This window comes from Bactrocera tryoni, chromosome 2 (genome assembly GCF_016617805.1).
Source record: "Bactrocera tryoni isolate S06 chromosome 2, CSIRO_BtryS06_freeze2, whole genome shotgun sequence".
Taxonomy (NCBI): domain Eukaryota; kingdom Metazoa; phylum Arthropoda; class Insecta; order Diptera; family Tephritidae; genus Bactrocera; species Bactrocera tryoni.
The window spans coordinates 1,322,664-1,342,077 of record NC_052500.1 but is presented as its reverse complement, the minus strand read 5'-3'; the positions used below and the strand labels follow the sequence as shown (position 1 = coordinate 1,342,077).

The 19,414-nt window shown below is 40.5% G+C and overlaps 1 protein-coding gene across 1 annotated transcript; it reads left to right on the top strand.

The window, feature by feature from the left end:
• The first annotated feature begins 276 nt into the window (after window positions 1-276).
• LOC120767584 lies at window positions 277-17,905 on the top strand. Its single transcript, XM_040093731.1, has 6 exons — window positions 277-619; window positions 14,986-15,310; window positions 15,474-15,673; window positions 15,782-16,037; window positions 16,263-16,873; window positions 16,993-17,905. The coding sequence occupies exons 1-6, from the start codon at window positions 277-279 to the stop codon at window positions 17,259-17,261; spliced, it is 2,004 nt and encodes a 667-aa protein (XP_039949665.1). The 3' UTR covers window positions 17,262-17,905.
• Window positions 17,906-19,414: the final 1,509 nt, after the last annotated feature.

Sequence of the window (19,414 nt, the reverse complement as noted above, 5' to 3'; positions counted from 1 at the left end):
ACACGTTTGTATGTGTGTAGGCAATAGTCTACTTGCCAGCGTAGAAAGTGTTGCGCTCATTAGGCGCTTCTTTGTGTAAAATCAACAAAGCAATTCTTTCCGATCTCCGCTAAACTTCTTTTTCTCAATTGAAGTCACAGTGGAAGCATTTAACAAAAATAACAAATATATAAATAATGCAAACAAACTGCAAAAAAGCCAACTCGTTGTAAAAGTCTACTAATCGTTGGAAATTTCTGTTCCCAGCTGTGATCGCACCTTTGGCCGAGGGTAAAGATGCGCTTTCGTTCTAGAACCGCATTATTACTGCCCAGCTGCTGGCGACCGTCAATAAAGAGCGGTGAACGCCGGCGAGCTGCTGCTGCTGCCAACAGCAATGCTGGTTACAACATTATACTTGTTGTCCTCCTGCTGCAGGTGCTAATAGGCGTTGCTGCAGCCGGTGCCGTCACAGCCAGCGCTGGCGGAACGAAAGGATTCCAGCGCATGCGGGCAGCGAAGGTAGCGCACGTTCATGGCCTGCAGGCAGTGCCGGAGAGTTTAAGCATCAACAAGTCGCTGACAAAGGACAAGCAAAGCCGATACATCGACGACGCCAATCACTTGGCTGGCAAATACGGTGAGTTCAGTTTGTAAGCAAGATGTCAATGTTTTTTCGAACTGTCAAGTGATAAGTTACCTAATGGTTACTGTCACGAAATATACTAAAAACAAGAAAAAACGTTAACTTCGATTGCACCGAAGCTAAATACCCATCACAGGTGCATTTCTGTTAGTAACTATGTGTTCAGTTTGTATGGAAGCTTGTATGGAAGCTTGAAGAACTTGATTCCGATCGTTCAGTTTGTATGGCAGCTATAAGCTATAGTTAACCGATCTGAACAATTTCTTCGGAAATTACATTGTTGCCTTAGAAAATAATCTAAACCGAATTTCGTGAATATATCTTGTCAAATGTGAAAGTTTTCCATGCAAGCATTTGATTCCGATCGTTGAGTTTGTATGGCAGCTATATGTTATAGTAGTCCGATATCGGCCGTTCCGACAAATGAGCAACTCTTGAAGAGAAAATGAGGTTTGCAAAATTTCAAAACGATATCTTAAAAACTGAGGGACTAGTTCGTATATATACAGACAGACAGACGGACATCGCAAAATCGACCCAGCTCGACATACTGATCATTTATATATATATACTTTATAGGGTCTCCGACGATTCCTTCTGGGTGTTACAAACTTCGTGACAAACGTAATATACCCTGTTCAGGGTATAATAACTAGAGGATTGAGTGGCAATTCGAAGACAGTTGGCACAGCCTCTGGATGCCTATGTTAATGAGTTCTATTTGCAGCCTCTTCATATAAGAAATATGGTCGACAGTTTGATCTTGTTGAACTAGAGGCTCTAACTTTTTAAATTGACGAGAACAAAACAAAATATATATATCTAAATTACAAATAAATAAGCTATGTATTCGAATATTTTTGGATTCGGACAATTTTTCGTCATAAGTTGGTACAACTCCAAGGCATTATTCGTGTCAATTGAAAGATTAAAATGGAATTTTAAATTGAGTTGTTTTGTAATATAGAGAGTAGGAGTGTTTTTGTCTACTTTCGACTATTTTCGGGATAATATTATCTCCCAAATTTAATTGAAATCGGTCAAGTTGAGTAGGAAGGGTATTATAGCTTGAATGGTTTAAGAGCTATGAACAATAAATTAATAAGAAGACCGGGCCGTGCACATTTTTTTAAAAATTGTTGAGCAATAGATGGCCCTCGCAAATACAATTCGTTGTTTTTATCTTCCACTGGAGTTTACTTATAGCATGAGACCATCTACAATATCAACCATCCTTAGGTTGCAAGGATCATGTGAACTAAAAAAAATATCTCAATTTTTACTCAAGTTATCGCTTGCACAAACGAACAGACAGACAGCCACTCGAAATTCAACTCGTCCCGTCATCCTGATCATGTATATGTAAACAACAGACATAACTCCATAGCTATCTATATTAGTGTTATGCCATACAAATAATCGTTAGGTGAACTCTGTAGTATAATAAATACTTCAATATACTAAATAAGATCTGGAAAACCTTTAGTAAAGATTAGATTCGTAATCAAAGGAAAACTCGCTGACATCAACGATTGTCGGTATAAGAGTCCAAGGAATTGTACTTGAGGTTTAATTTTAAATATGTTCGTGCAAATAAATTTCATTGGAAAAAATTACGAATTTAAGGCTGCTTTCTGGTAAGGCTGGTCTGGTTACCAGTCTTTCTGACCAGTTAATAGAGGTGACCGCTTAATATATTGTACTATTCTATCTTCTAAGTTGGTTCAACCTGGACACAGTGTGCTAAATTTACTAAAATCGATTCAGTAGTTTAAGAGTCCATCGCGGACAAACAACGTGACATGTAGTTTTTATATATAAAGATAAGTCGAGGTCATAACTAAGCAACATTGGCTATCTTTAAAATGTATTAAAAAACAAATACATACAAAAGCTACATAAATATAGTAATTATTCGTAAGAATACTTACATTTATACTTAAGCCAACCTACATTAGCCATAACTATATTTTTACAATCTACCAACTCAGCTCCATTATTCGGCCGGGAGTCTATAGTAAAGTTGAGAAACAAAGCAGCTTTTCCCAGATTCTGCGGTGGTCTTTTGAACCCACATCGCCTCACTCCCTTCCTACTCCCATTCTGCCTGCTTAACGGCGTGAGACTCATTGCTCAGCAGAAGAAGTACCTAATTACCAAACGCCGATTACTACTCATTAGCATTATTTATATTTAAACACTAATTAGGCAAAAATCAAACGAAAACGCTCGCTCAAAGAAGACATAGAGAGCAACAAAAAAAAAAAAACTTCCAAAAGCAGAAACAAAAATTAATTATGTAAAAGGCCAGCTTTTCTTTTCCGTAAACAATTGCATATTTGGCGAGCGCTGCTTTGCTTTCTAAACAGCGTCTCTGAAGTTCCGATTTTGAGGCCAAAAGCAAAAGATTTAAGCAACGAACCAGCATCACGATTAACAATTTGTCTGTCGCGCTCTTGCACACGTATGCACGTGTTTGCATGTGTGCAGCGTTGGTGTTGCGTTAAATCTTTGTTCGTGTGTCATTCTTGTGTTTAACGGCAAATTTGAAACAAAACCCTTGAACAATGGAAGAAAAACAATGGACCGCGTGCAGACTTGCAACTTTCAGCGTGAACTTTCGAAGAGGAAAATAATTAATGCAAAGCCGAATGGAAAAACGTCATGTGGCAACGAAACACCTTAAATTAAGAAAGCAACAACAACAGCAACACTGTGTACTATTAGAGGTGACCACAGGCGGATTGTCAGGCAGACAGATGGAAAAGTTTAGAAACTGTCCGTACAATTAATGAGCCGACAATTTCATTTGGCATTTTTACATAGCTTTTGTTGTTGTAGCCATTATATGCTGATCGCTTTTCAAAGTTTTACTTTTCTGCGCTTCTCTGCAGTGGATTTTACGCATGCGTGCGCAGTACGCGTTGGCTTTGTCACTGCTGGAGTTTGAATACAAGCCCATATATTTGTATATGAAGAAATAATAAAAGGGAGCAGTGAAAAAGGGAGCAAGCGGAAGCATTGCGAAGTTCATGCAGAGAGCAAGCAAGTCAGTCGGTCAGTCGACAATGACCATTTACGGCCACATATTTATATAAAAACGTAGGTGCAGAATTGCATTACATATACATTTTATGTATAATAAGAAGCATTTACAAAGACAGTAACTCAAATAGCAACGCCTCAATGAATAGTGTCCATCCAAGCCTGGTAGAATATATGAGGAGTGAATTTGTCCATTGTGGCCCTGAAGTTACACTGTATTAATAGAGTTATGAATTTTCAAACTTTTTATAAAACTCGTGCACACATTTGTATAGCTAAGATCATAATTTCTTGTTTTCGTTCTATCGATGACAAAATCTATATATTGGGTAGTCGAAAAAGTCTTTTCGTATTTCTAATCAAACTTCAAATTATTTTTTTTATATTTATACTAATAAATAAATATACAAATATGTACCGCTGGAGACATTATTCAATCAGTGTAAAACTTTCATCAGTGGAAATCGAAACTTCGAAATTTCCAAAACGGAAGCGAGTGAACCATTGTTGTGCTACACGAAGTGATACAACATCGTCTCCGCAAACTTCACAAAATTTCATTGGTGGCTTGCGTGGCATTCTTCCCTCTTTTATAAAAAAATTTCAAAATATAGCGAGTTTCTTCATTATTTTCACTCATTTTTGAACAGCTGTAACTTTTTTTCAACTTCCCCGAAGTTATTTTTTTTTTTTTTTGGTGAAGCTTAGAATCTCATCTTTCCAAGACTACACTGTAGGACACAATGTGATTGGTAGTACTGGACTGGATACGCCTGCAACGACATCTATTGACAAAATACGAAAAGACTTTTTCGACTACAAAATATAAGTCATGAAAAAATTTTTATGTACACATTTTATTTTTTTATTTATTTATACTAACTAACTAACTAATTCACGATTTTATATTTTTTATCCAGCTGTGAACTGTAGATTGTTAACTAAGATTAGGAGTCTTCCTAAAAGCTTTCGTTTTTCTATTAACTTCTATTGAAATCGCCACTGAGTATATAAATAATGACCAAAAGCAGATATCTAGTGGCCACTAAGGCATTAATATGCAAATGAGGGGAGTACAAGTGCCCTAAATCTGACTGCTTATTTATTAAATGGAAAACTCTCCATTGAAAGTGAACCAGAAATACAAATACAAATGAGGCTAAGATTTCAGTGGCGTTAAGCTTTCAAAACACAACAAAATATTAGGAAACAATATTGTAAAATAAAACGAATTTGAAGTACGGAGATCACTTTTGAACATTTTAAGAATTGAAAACTAAAAGTCACGCAATTGCGAAGACACACATTGTCGCCGAAATGACTTGACAAATCCTGAAAATTACAATAACAAAGAGTTATAAGCCGGGAACTGGCAACCCGGACCATATGTTTTCATTGCTCAACACAATACAAAAATGCAACAACGCTTGAGACGCTTGTGTAATTGCATAGCGCGCGCTTTGTACGGCTGCCTTACCAACTCCCATTATTTTTTATTGTATTTTGTTTGTTTTGCAATCTCTGTTAAGTGTTAAATTTGAATGCTTTTCGTATTAATTAAATTGTGTTGTAGCATGAAAAAGATGAAAAAGTGAAAGTTTGGCCCAGCGATGCGGCAACGCACTGATTACCAGCACAATGGCGCCGACTGCTGGTTGCGCTGGGCGTCGTCTTTGAATTCGGGCGGCATAACAAGATTAGACGGTCTGTTATACTTTCAATGGGCATGTAATAAATCATTTACTTAAGCGCTTATGAATTTTTCGAAGCGCTTTATGATGGATCTTAAACGGTTGCAGCATGTGGCTGAAAGTGAAATTGGGGCACAAATCGAACAAAGCACGAACCGTATTGAATGCGCCAGCTCAAGAAGTGCAAAACATTGGAAGCACACTCGCCCGTCGCTTAAGTCTTTCGTGCGCGCACTGGAGCGATGGCAGCGACGGTGGCGGTGGCGGTGTGGAGCGCTTTGGTCACAGTTAAGAATGAAAGTCTATAAAATTTAATGAACCGCTGCAAAATGCGGTGGTTAAGTGGTTGGCTTTGTTTGTGCATTTGCGGTTGAAGAACAACAGAAGTGCCGCAATTGAATTCGTGCGAGCGGCGAGAAAATTGCGCGAGTTGTTTGGCGTTTTATGTTGGTGTTGAAAGTGCAAATATTTATTTTGCACTAAAATTGTCAAATTAACTACAAACAGTGATTGCGCTTCGCCTTCGTGCATGTGCGTGAGCGCGTGTGTGTGCTTGCCAGCTTTCGCCTCACTTGCGCCACAAGCAACACGCCTATAACGAGACACTACGAGAACGCAACTTGTTCTGGCGCAGTGGCGCGGATTCTAGTCACGTTTTGTTTCAGTGCTGCGGCTTGGCACTGACTTTCTTTTCACATACTTTATTTGGCTGCTTTTCATTTGTGCGCGTATGTATTTTCGTTTTTCCTTTTCGGATTTTTTGCTTGAAGCGCAATATGCCGGCGTGACACCTTCAAAGTCAGCTCCGCCGTCTACGCTAACAGCCTAAACATATTTTACCACACACTGTCAACGCGTTGTTCAAATGACGCTTGCCACATAAATTGTCAACTTAACTGTTTACGGTTGAACGGCTGATTTCTTACTCGTCTGCGTTGCAGAAACTCAGAAACGCAACAAAAAATAGTCAAAAACCAAAGCCGTCTTATTTGCGCCGCGACTACTTCATACCGTTTCACAACCACGACCTTATCTGCACAGACCCACACACATACACACGCAGGCTGCTTGCCACGAGCAGTCATTGACCGTCCAACGCGTCCACTGAGTTCTCAGCGCCAAGCGTACATTTGTGCTTTTGTTGCAACTGTTGTTGTGCTAGGCATTTATTGACATTTTATGTCCCTATTTAGCGCTAAATGCGCACATAAATAATACAACTGAAACATACGAAACGACCTTTTCGGGCGACCGCCACAAGCGCATGCTTTTACAACACTCCAACGGCGCTTACCGTTAAGCCTCGTTTGCATGGTGAGAAACTTTATGACACTACATTTGAGCACTCAAGCCGTTGCGAATGAGTTACCACTCGCTGTGCACATAAAAACACAAGTAAAATAGCAAATCGCCGGCAATTAAATCATATAACTCGAATATATTGACATTGGCAATAAATGCAAATTAAACTCAACCGAATTATATCGGTTTGTGAGTCGTAAACCTCAACAATGATTAAATTAGAGCTTACAACGATTGCGCTCAGTTAGAGATAACTGATTAGTCCAATCATCTAAGCTTAAATTAGGTAAGAATCTCGGAATTCTATATACCCATTTATGTGTCTGTAAATACTTGTATATTGACACCCTAGAGTTGTCTCAAAACCTACATATGGTAGGGTATACCTAGGTGAACTTATTCCGAGGCGAACTTACTATAATGACTGGCCTAGATTGGAATGTGGCGTCATGGATTAGAGAACGGGAATACTGTGCCTTTGAGTGTACTGGAAAGGGACTTACTTCATCAAATCCGCATCTAATCTCGATTTAGAAAGCAGCAGTGATTTGGCTTGGGTGATATCGGTTAGTCGAAAAAGTCTTTTCGTATTTTGTCAATAGATGTCGTTGCAATCGTATATCTCCAGGCCTAACTATCACATTGTGTCATACTATACTCGTATAATGTTAGAAAGGTAATCTCACCTTAAGTGAGCTTCATTTAACCAAGAAAAAATAAAATCGGGGAAATTCGGGAAATTAATGAAGAAATTCGCCATATTTTGAATTTTTTGTATAAAAAAGAAAGAATGCCAAGCAAGCTACCGATGAAATTTGTGAACTTTACGGAGACGACGCCGTATCAATTCATGTAGCACAACAATGGTTCGCTCGCTTCCGTTCTGGAAATTTCGATTTACACTGGTGGAATAATGTCTCTAACGGAAAAATGGCAAAGAGTGGTCGACCATATGATACATATTTGTTTATTTATTTATTAGTATAAATACCATATAAAAAAAGTTGAAGTTTGAATAGAAACACAAAAAGACTATTTCGACTACCATTAATAAGCAAAATCTTCTAATCCCTGAACGTTGAAATTTAAGTTTTAAAAATTTGGTTTGAAGACTTTATCAGTAATTTACCAATTTACTTAAGGAACTTATACACTTATTCTCAAAAATTCGTCACAAAACTCAACAACACCAATATACTTTTATACTTTTTTTCTCAGTGTATCAAGTCGCACAGGCCTCATACAGTTTGTGGATACTTTTTGTCAGTTGTCGGGGATTTTTGCGAAAATTTTGTAATTTGTTTACATTTAATTTAGCTGCTTGCCATTTTCGGTGTGTTTGCATGTGTGCAGGTATGTGTAAATATCATGTTGTACGAATGGGTTGGTGTGTAATGTGGTTGTTTTCGCTATTTTCGCCGAACCTCACTTGACCCATTAACCGCCTGACATTATTGCAAGCTTCCAACTTACTTAGCAGCGTGTTTGACAGCGGCGCTCGCCGTGTTGTTCTTGCTTAATTAAAAAATCTTTAATGCGAGTAATTTGCTGCTGCATTGGCATTTGCGTTGATGGAAACTTTTCCAACTTGTCGAATGTGCGTGCCGATGAAATGGAAAGAACGTTGGTGAACGTCGCTAGCTTGCCGCCAGCGATGTCGGCGAACGTTTCTACTTATTCTTTCCTATTTTTTGGCTACATTTTGTATATCGCGATTTCTTGTTTTGCTAGTTTTTTTGTTCAGATTAAAATTTCGCTTATGAATTTTATTGAACCGGAAGCAATAGTGGAGGTGACTGGTGAAAAATAACAAAGCAAAGTACAAGTTTTATTGCCAAAACTTATATATGTACATATGTGCAATGAAAATCGCACCTAAAAGCGTGGTCACTTAATAAAAATTCTGTTGAGAAAGACGATAGGGTCAATCACAGGTTTAAAAATTCTCATTCTCTTCTAAAAATGTTACCTAAGTGGTGTCTGTTATGAAGTTGGAAGTAAGCTCAGTTGTCAGATTTCAGTCGTAAACTTTTATTGCTTTACATTTTTAGCTGGAATTTTAATATTTTTTGCGAAGTCGTAAGAAATTTTATTAATCCGTGTTTAGCCTTGTTGTAGCATATAATTTTTTTCAGTCTAAACGAAGGAGGAGACCGCCACACAATTCAGTACTGTTAGTAATAATCGCTCTTGGTTTTTTTTTTACTACCTTTATCGTACATATGTGTATGTATGTATACCAGGCGTTTGTATAGAATGGCGCTGATAGACATCACCAGCAATGCTCTCAGATAAAATTAAATTTTTTTATTATCAATAACTAATCTTTTATAAAATATTATTAGCAAACGAAAATTGAGAGTCGAATACTTCAAGCAGAAGCTAGAAAAACTCGCGATCTAAGCACATTGTTGGACACCGTTGTGGCAGAGTGGCGGCAGCCGTGCTTATCAGCGGAGCCAAGAGTATAGCCGTAAATAGCAGCATTAGTAACGCTATTTATTACTGTAATACATATATATGTACGTATGTTTATATACAAGTAGTTAGCACCGTAGCACTTCCGCGCCGTTAGTGGCAGTTGGACGGCCATTAAGTCGCCTGCACAGAGCTCACCAATCCAGTGGTCAACTGAAGTGCGAATGAAACATTTCTTTGCTCTCAAACTCCATTGTTGCCAACCACTTGGCACTTTCGTACATTGATGGATAAAACCAAAATGTTACCCAACGTATGCACCGAAATGTTGAACCACTCTTGGATTGCTGCACTTTCCTCGCCAGCAGCACCAACGAAAATGCTAGGAAAGGGGTGCGGTCTGGTCGATTAAAACGGAAAGGTGCTCTCGTACCATTTATTACGTAATCAAAAAGCATTCGATACTCCACCGCCGCCGGCTTCGCTTCTAACGAAAGTGAGTGCAAAAAAGTATGTTGCCACTTACCACTTACGCCACGAATTGGCTCATCCTCGGCGCAATATTACGGCAATTTGCATTAAATTGCACTTTGCATGCAACAAACAGACGCAAATTGCATTTAATTAAATTCGCATTTGCCTGCCAACTGTGAGTGTTTGTATTTGGCAAACGCTCATGCACACACATACATACATACATACATAAGTATGCATATGTGTACGTAAGTATGTACGTGGGCATATGCAAATGTGTGCTGTTAGTCGCCCAAGAGCGGCTGGTTGCTCTGCGTTGCATTAAAAGGGTTACACACTGCCGTTCTTTTTCTGTCAGCACCGGTAATTGCTGGCCATTTCCTGCCACAGCCGAGCGATAAGCACATTTTAAAAGCCAAGAGCCTGGCCAGCTGTTGCCGAAGCCGCTATCTTACGAATGTTCTGTGCCAAACCGCCTATGTATGAGTGCGTGTGGGCAAACAAATGGTCATTTCAGCATATTTAAATACATACATATGTATATATATACCATATATTGTTAGCTACGGATATTAGCATAATTGCAAACGTATCGGTTTCTCCATGATTTCCTTCGCATATCATTGTCATTAGTGACAATCTGCTCCTTCTTGTTTACCATATGTAATTATACAAGCGATTCGCCGGCGCAAGTAAGAGTGAAAATGTGTGTTTAGCTGGAAATCGCCGCTAAATTGCTGCAGGAAATGGACAAAGAGTGGCGGACCAGTTCGGCGCGAAAGTCTTTTGTTTAATATACTTGTTCTATGTGAGCACTCATACGCAAATATTATACTCAAGTATACATACATACAACCGGGTTTCTGCGCCTGGGAAAATGGCAGTAAGAAAGAACGTAATTCTTGATCAATTTCTATGAGGAAAAACCAAAAGTGATGTGAAAATAAAGGGCTTTAAACTATCCATTGGAAATAATTGCGAAAAATTACACAGTTGGGCTGTAGGGCGGCTGCGGAACGTTTGGATGTTGGCCTTGGTTAGGTAGCTGTTTACAACTTCTAATCGGCTGTGACGTCTTGTTGGACTCGATTGAAATGAATCTCTTGAGAACTTCCACGTAAAACTTGGCGTTGATGGATTGTCCAGGAGAGACTAATTTGTAGTGGACGATGCTTTTAATGTCAAAAATGACAATTAGCATCGTTTTCACTTTGGATTTGCTTATTCTTTCCTTTTTTGGGCGAGAAGACGCTGGTGTGTGTCACTCGGAAGGTTGCCACTTTGTCTCGGGATCATACTCAAAGATTCATCTGGGTAAGCCTGCTTGATCATATCAAACGTCTCTGTCTCAGATTTACCGAGTTTCACACAGAATTTAATCGCGTACCTCTGCTCTAACGAACGCTGCATTTTTGGCTTGCACCACACACAGAAACAGGTTGCGCGAGATTGTTTGTCCTGACTCTCTATGGGTTCGAAGACTAACCGAATCCAGTCGGTGCGCGCATGTTCCGAAGTACAGTCGCGGTCAGTCAGTCCTATTACTTTGCGGACAAGCCCTGTATATTGAAATCAAAGATAAAAGTGCACAGAAATCAAAAGTACATTTCTACCAACGTGAAAATAGCTAAATCATAAGTTATTCTTCTAAGCCGAGAAAATCCAAAACAAAGCTCTACTTATAGAGTTCCAATTGGAATTGATTACTACCTTATTATAATAATTATTATTAATAAACAACAATTCCAACATTTCCAGCATTTAAGCGGCTTTGACTGACCCTAATCCTATCTCATACTTCCTGTTTTCGACAGCTTGTTTTCGTTTTGCACTTGAGTTTTTAAGAGCACTGAGGAATTAATTAATGATTGTAACCTAAATCTAAAATAGGTACAACAACACGTGCAAAGTGCGCACTCAGTTAACTTACAAGAAAATTACATTTCTTCACGAAGTCCAGCAGCTGGCTGAGTACTTTGAGCAGGCGTGTGCTTCGGGGATCTCAATTAGGCTGCCAGTTCCGCCGAATAATGAGAATTAAAATTGTACAATGAAGCGAAACGAAAGCAACGGAAAACGGAGCAGATGGGCAACAAAACACTTAAAAGTGCTAAATAATAGTAAGCCCTTATTGTTGTTGGAACTTGTTGCAAATTTGCGCCTGATTACACATCTACCGATTGCTCGACCGAGGTATGCCAAAGAGGAGAGCGAAGTATACGATGTTCATATCATATGTCTCCGCGTCAACAAGTGTCCTCAGAGCATTAAGTTATCCTAAACGCTATTACAATCGTGCATTTGAGCATTTATTGCTCGGATATATTTGTACAACATAACACCTAAACCTCACATCTACATGCGTTCGTATGTAATAGTTCGGTAATGCACGCTTGCATAGCCAATGGATACTTATATGCTTACGCTTGAATGTATGTAACTAATATTGAATGTTGCCACACGAAACCGCTGAGGCAATAAAACGTGCTGCATCTATAGGCAGCAGTAGCAACAGCAGCAACAACTGTGAAAAATTGCAACAAATACCTCTGATTGTAGATAAAGTAGGCAAACGGTAGTGATGGCACGCGAGAACGTGAGGGTCTTCACAGAATTCCGTAAAGCTTATTGTAACAGCTCACTCCCAGCAGGAAAGCACTGCGCCATATTTTTTTCGAAACTTCATACCTTCCGAATATAGTAGCTAAAATGGTGCAAACAATGTTGGACCAGCTTCTTTATCTAAATTTCACTACTCAACACTTCTACAATTATAAAAAACACACCATTTTGCAGCGACAGCAATTGCGTGCCACTTATTGACTTGGTTTAAGGAAATTCGCCTGCACTTTTTTGACTGTGTCGCTTCAAAGAAAGTAAAATTAGTTTTTAGAGCACACAAATGGCGCCGACATACCGCTACTTGGCTCAGCTGACCTTCAAGCAGATTGAAATAAATGCACTCAATGACAAAGTGACACACATAGAGGGGAACTTCATTGACCCCTTCAACCCACGCTGAGGTTCTGCAGCAACAACAACGAGCAGTGCAATCAACCATAAACTCTCCAATGGCCAACTGACCAAAATCGTACGGGATCAGCAGAATGAGCTCAGCTGCGTCAATTCTCACTAAGCTGTGCGTTTGCTTTTTGTGGAATAATTTGGCATTAGCATGGAAAAGGTCAAGCGCCAGTCGCACAGGGGTCAAGTGTCAAAAGCGTGCATCACAAATTCTGTTGCTTAAGCTGCCAGTACTGCTGCCACAGACTTGTGGCAATGCAATTATGTATTTTTTGTGTTGTGACTCAGAAGCTGTCGTTGCCGAACAGCTGCCGCAATTTTCATTCATCGGTTTGTACTTAGGCAGGCAGCGTCAGCGATGCCATCACTTACATATTTGTTGTCCATTATGCCGAGCGAGGGCAGCGAATTGGGTTAATACACTCGCGTTTAGTCGCATCGGGTGTCGGGTGTTGAGTGTCGAGAACGAGTTCGTGCTGAACGCGCTTAGAATGACTAGCGTGATTGGGTTTACGTTCGAAGGAGAACAGCTGCTGTTGCAACAACACCAATAACAGTGACGTTGGTAATGATTGTAGGAGCGACCAGCAAAAGCTTTGTCGTTTTCACTTTTCGCATTGGATTCACCGACGGCGGGCATTGAGTGGAGTATTTGGGGGGTTTAACTTGTCTTCAATGAGCGCACTGCACGTACGCTGGCTCAATGGCCTTGTTGTAAGTTGCAAGTATTTGACGTTTATTTGATTTGTTGTCAATGCGTTCGGTGCCATGATTATAGCTGACGCTTGACGGTTGCTGTTTGATGGCTTTCGCACCGCAGTGGCCAACTCATAGCACCTGCCTCCATATTGCGATGCCTGGCTCTTGTAAACGATGTGTTGTGAGTATTTACCCCTGATGCCATTGACAATTTGTCAATTCGTTACCCTTTGTTCGAGCTTCTGCGGCTTGCCACAAATAACTATCGGCCACTGAAATTGGAATATTTGTATGTGCTCTATTGATTATTTGGAACTTATACACGAGTGGAATTTTTGTAATACTTGTCTGAGGGGATGTCGGAAAACATATTTAAGGGAAACTTATTCGAATCTTCACTATTTCGATCTAGCACAAATCAAAAACTTTTTAAAAAGCAGATGAAGATGACAACTAAAAAGTGTTGGGATAAAATAGCTATACGCTGTCTTATTTAAATTTCATGTATACCTTCCGTTGGTCGACTTAAACAGAGTTTACCTCAAGGGTCACGAGTATAGCATCCATTTGTTCGAATAAATTTTTTACAATTCAATTAAATCTTCGGCTAATATTTCCAAAGCTGAGCACTAAAAATCTTCCCGCTGATCGTCAACGAAACGCCAACAAAGGCGGTAGCTTTAAATTTAACGAGCTGCACAGCACTTGGCTGGCCCTGGCCGTGCTCCTGTGGGAGTAATTAAAATGTTTGGATTACTATGCAGCCGAAGCATTGAAGTAACCGCAAAAGACACAGGCACACATACGCGCACACACAATGCCACACAACCACGAAAGCCAAAAGCTCACCAACGCAAAATCCCACTGCCCCACAGCCCATGGCAAATAACAGCACTCGAAGTCAAGCAGTGATGCGACTTTGTTCTTGTGCGCATGCGTTGCAGCACCGTTGGGAATATTTATGCATGTGGCATAAGCGCATATATATTTGTGTACGTACGTGTGTGTTTATAGAATAGCAAATAAGAACAACGGCGACAGCTGCAACCAGCGAGATAACGAAGAAGCAGAATGCAAAGAGGAAGAATGGCAGTCAGCATCCGTTTACGAGTGTACGAGATGTTCAAGCTGCCAGAACATGAGCTTGGCTGGTGCGGCATCTTTCCGCCAAACCCGTACTAGTTGCGAGCGGTGCGGGGGCTCTGGTGTGTTGAGCCGCCGTAGTTGTTACAGTAGAGGCAAGTTTACCATAACTAGCACACCTACATATGCACCGCAATCTATTGCTGCGAAGTGAGGGGGACTACTGCGGACACATTTGTTGCAGTTGTCGTTACCGTTGCTCAGCAACGATTCTTGACTGCAGTTACTTTCGCATGCAACCAATAACAACAAGAGTGGCAACTAGTTGTGGAAAATACAGTAAATCCATGCATTTGCACTTAGAATTTGAAGTGTAAGTGTGTTTGTAAATGTGAGGTGCGGCAGTATAACAGACAAAATATAGATATAATTTGGTCTCAGTTTCCTAAATTGCCTACATATTTTTTCATTTACATAATTAAGGTCTCAGTAGGTTCGTTATTTTCTAGTTCTGCTTCAAAATTTCGTTTTTCAATCATTAACAAGCACTAATGCGCTCCAAACGTCAACCAGCCGTCATTTTAATAACTGTAATTACATCTTATTCTCGTTTTATAATTGCAGAGATACGAAGTGTTTCGGGTGAGCCCAATTACAAATCCGTTAATCTAACCTGGGAGGTGGAATTCGTGCCCTCCGCCGATTTGACAACACCGACGACCGCCGATATTGATGCTATCACCAACAGCAGCGCCGAAGTGGAACCGCCGAAAGCGTTTCAGATTTTCTTTTGTGAATTACAGTCATTTGGACCGCATCGTTGTCGCTCCAAATTAGTGAACGAAACTCAACAGCTGGAACCAAACGGTAACGACGACAACAACTACAGCAACAACCATAAAGTCAGTAACAAGAACAATAATGTGGAAGACGAACAGGCGAAAAGCAGGTGAGTGTTAACTATTCTAATATCACATCAACTGGGTCACTGATAAAATCAGCACAGCAAAGCAGAATAGAATACTGCCAACTCTTGACTTAGATAGCGCGTTTTCGCGTTTTTTTCTTCAACCAGTATCATAATGCATTTTTATCCATATTTCTATTATCAGACGGCAGATACGTCATTACGCGGCGCAAATCGAAAATCTCCGCATGGCCACCAAATACAGCTTCCACATCCGACCGCAGGCGAAGCGCAGAAACATGAAAATCACTGGGCGCTCAGAGCTTTTCGGCAACGAAATCGACGACGAAGCGAAGGGCGTGCCACTTGATGGCGGCCAAACTATCATTATACCAACGAAAGGATGTAAGCATTGATTAGCTAATTTGTAGCGCAGATGAAGTGGAAAATTATAGAGATTTTATAAACAAGTAAAATGCTTTCCTTTCTCTGGCGTTGTTTCCACTTTTTCAGTTGCTGCACAAGCTACAAAGTGCTTGCCACAAGCCTCTGAGATCGAAGTGGAAACCGGTCCGTACTTTGGTGGGAAGATTGTTGTCGATGGCGGCAACTGCGGCATAAAGGGTGACCAGAATGATCCCACCGATCGTTATACGATGCGAATCGATCACAAAATGTGCGGTAGTTTAGTAAAACCGGAAACAAATACGGTTGAAACGTTTATAACGGTACAGGAGAAGTTGGGCATCTACACACACAGCACACGAAGGTAAATACGAATAAATAACAAGAATGAACTATTAAACTCACTGAAAGCATAAAACACAAACTTAAAGCCCTTCAAAAATATTCTTTAAAACATTTAAAAATACTAATTCGAAGCAATCTTAAGTAAGATTATTAAACTCGTAGAATCAGTAATACATATATAGCTCGTTAAAACGCGTGCTCTGGTACTAAATTTTGCTATCATCTCCTTAATTTTGTTTCTCAGGTTCGTCGTGGTTTGTAGCTTCCAATCGGGCATGCAGACAGTGCGCGCCAGTTTTACCGTGCCCGGTAGTGACGGCGTAGCCGCCGCTGTTGAAAATGATCCCTTCGAGCCGGACGATCGGCTGGGCCGAGAACAGCGCTATATGCGCTTTGTGGATAAGAGTGCACTAGTTTTGAAGGAGCATGCGCCCCTGGAACCTATAGCGCCCGCAGCGCGCACGCAAAGTTTGGAATCTGACGAAAGCATTGCATTGGTCCAAGAGGTAACCGAGGCCGCCAACGTCAGTTCTGAGCGCAGCGTAGCTAACGAGCTGCTGACCGTCGACGGCAGTGACGTGCCAAACAGTGTGGCCATGTTGGAGGACATTGTGCCCGGCGTTAATGAGCAACATATCAAGCACGAAAATGTAATGCTGAAGCTGCAGGAAGTTGACGAACAACAAGAGCACGATGCCGCTCCTACAGTGCCGGTGATGGCGGCACGTGCGGCCAAGTACGCGAAACTGGTGCGCGAGCAGGCGGTCGCCAATTTGCTGGCAGATGAGGCGAACACCAGCGGAACAATGAGTGTGGAGCAGTGGTATCACTTGCACAATACAGTCGAGGGAAGAGGTGAGTCGCTATTGCTTAAGCATAGATATAAGGACTATATGTTTCTATTTATTTACAAAGTGAAGTCATGACACTTTTACTCAATATTTTTTGTGTTTGTTACCTTCGACTTGTCTCAGGTTTTGCCACAACTTTGGAACGTATTTCGTCGAACGCCGGCAGTATTATCATCACTGTTTCGCTGTGTGTGATAGTTTTGGGTATCTTCGTGTTTGTCGTGTTTCGTGAAGCGCGTCGTCAGCGCTATATTCGCAGCAACATTAAAATGCAGCAGCTGCACTCGTCACGCGCTTCCTCGTCTACGTCGCTGTCAGCCAGCAAGCCGCAACAAGGGAAGCGAACAATGCCACGTGCTCTGCAAGCTCAGCTTCCACAAGGGTCCATGTAGAAGCACTAGGGTGGGTCTTACAATTTTCCAACTATTTAAATAAAGACCGAAGTGGAGGGGTTGCAAATAGTACCATAGTTCTAAACGAGATTAGATTAGTTGAATAGCGTATGCAGAAAGTAAAATATTTTATGGATATATCATATGTCTATGTACGTATGTATTAATTAAAGAGGTAAGAAGTTGCACACAAAGCCGTGAAACCGTTTACCTAACTCCAGCTATGGTCACTCGTCTTGTTAAATGGCAAAATAGCCGGACTAATAATACCGTTGCGGATTTAACTCAAGGTGACTGAGCATAGATATGCAATTTTAAATAAAAAAATATCAAAAATATTTGAACACTTTTTCGAGTAGAAATTTTATTTTAATACTCAATATTTTTATGTCGGACTCGACCGCATTACATTTTATAGAATCTTGCATAAAAATCACATTGAAACTATTAGAAATAAGAATTATAAGCGCTGATCGCAATAAACTCCAAATAAGCACTTGATATTTTACAGTTATTTAAGTTATTTATAAATAAAAATTAATCTCTAGTTTCTTAGCTATTTTATCGAAAATGACGAAACAACAAAAAAGAACGCACTAGACTTTAGTATTTCTGTCCGACTTACATTACTTATAATATTAGAAAATAAGTTAAATAATACAATAATTTTATTTTTTCATAAGCTAAGCTAAATACCAGTTCTATATACTCGTATATAAGTAAAAGATGTATAAATTATAAAATAAATAAATGAATAAATAAATCACCACCACAAATACCTGCGCTTGACTTGCTCTTATTTATATTCTCTCCACGCCACATATTCTTCATTGTTATGTACTATTTTGCTATTTATTCCACTCGTGTAGACGAAATTAGAAGTGAATTGTGTCACCATAAAGGCCACTGTGGCCGCGTATTTGAGTGAGAAAGTTCATTTTCTAGGCCAGCAGCGCTTCTTGACCCTTAAAACGCGCGCTGCAATTCAGTGCACTTCGATGCTCTTGAATTACGCGCGCGCATGCGCAGCATCCCGCCATCGCTGTCTAACCGCCTAACCCACTCAAGCGCCTATGCTCGTTAGCTTGGTTGCTTGTGACGTCAAAGGCCACGCAGCTGTGCATACGTAAGTAGGTGAGTCGGCCGCTGCCACTCATAGGCTTCATAGGCTTCATCGGTTTCATCGGCTTCAGCTTCAGTTTGGCCGACGCGACCCACCGACCGACAATCGCAACGAGAATCGAGGGCGAGCCAGAATCGTGACTCGAACGACTGAGCGTCCAACGCCAGCTGATTGCTGTAAGCCAACCAATATTCTACTTGTTCACTCGCCTACTTATCATTCTAGGGGCGTTGGCCCCTCCTTTTGAATTTAGACTGTGATCTGCACGTTTCGGCATTAATTCGAGTGTGACGCGCAAGTACTTAACTCTCAGCGAAAGCTATTTGAATGCGGCAAAACAGCAACGGAGTTCATAAATATGTTCAAGTGTCGACGGCGATCAGCGACAAGAGAATTTATGCATCATTCAAGACAAAAGGAAAAAAATATTGTGCTGACAGTTATTCTTTGTGGTCAATTTGAGACGGAGACGGAGCCCAGGTATGCCATAGATTTATGACAATCTACGACAAATGCATAAATATTGTACTTTTTACCGCCTTCACCTCCTGCCCCGGTCCACTTGCCCCTCACGGTTTGTGCGCAGTCCAAACAATTGCTGCCTAATTAACGTGGCGTTCATAATTTATTGCAAACAGCGCCACAACCTCGCCAACAACAACACTTTATCAACGGTGGTAAATCAGCAAATATTCACAAGCAACAACAACAAAAGCGGCTGTTTGGTATTTTTATGAAATTGCAGCGCGACTCGGAAAATTCTATGGCCTCCCAGCGACAAAACAATAACAACAACGAGGGAGAATCCAAGCAGAGTCCAAGTGGAAAGGAACGCGCCTATCTGATGGCAACAAATAGACAAAGAAAGCTTCAAATGGCCTGCCTTGACTTCATCTGCGTCATTTTGGTGTGCTTTGACATTGTGCCGCCGCCACACTAACAGGGTTGCCAACGAAATTTTTATTGATAGCAGGCGCAAAAAGGAGGCCAACGATTTAACTTTTGTCTTTTTTTATAGTAGGAGGAAGCA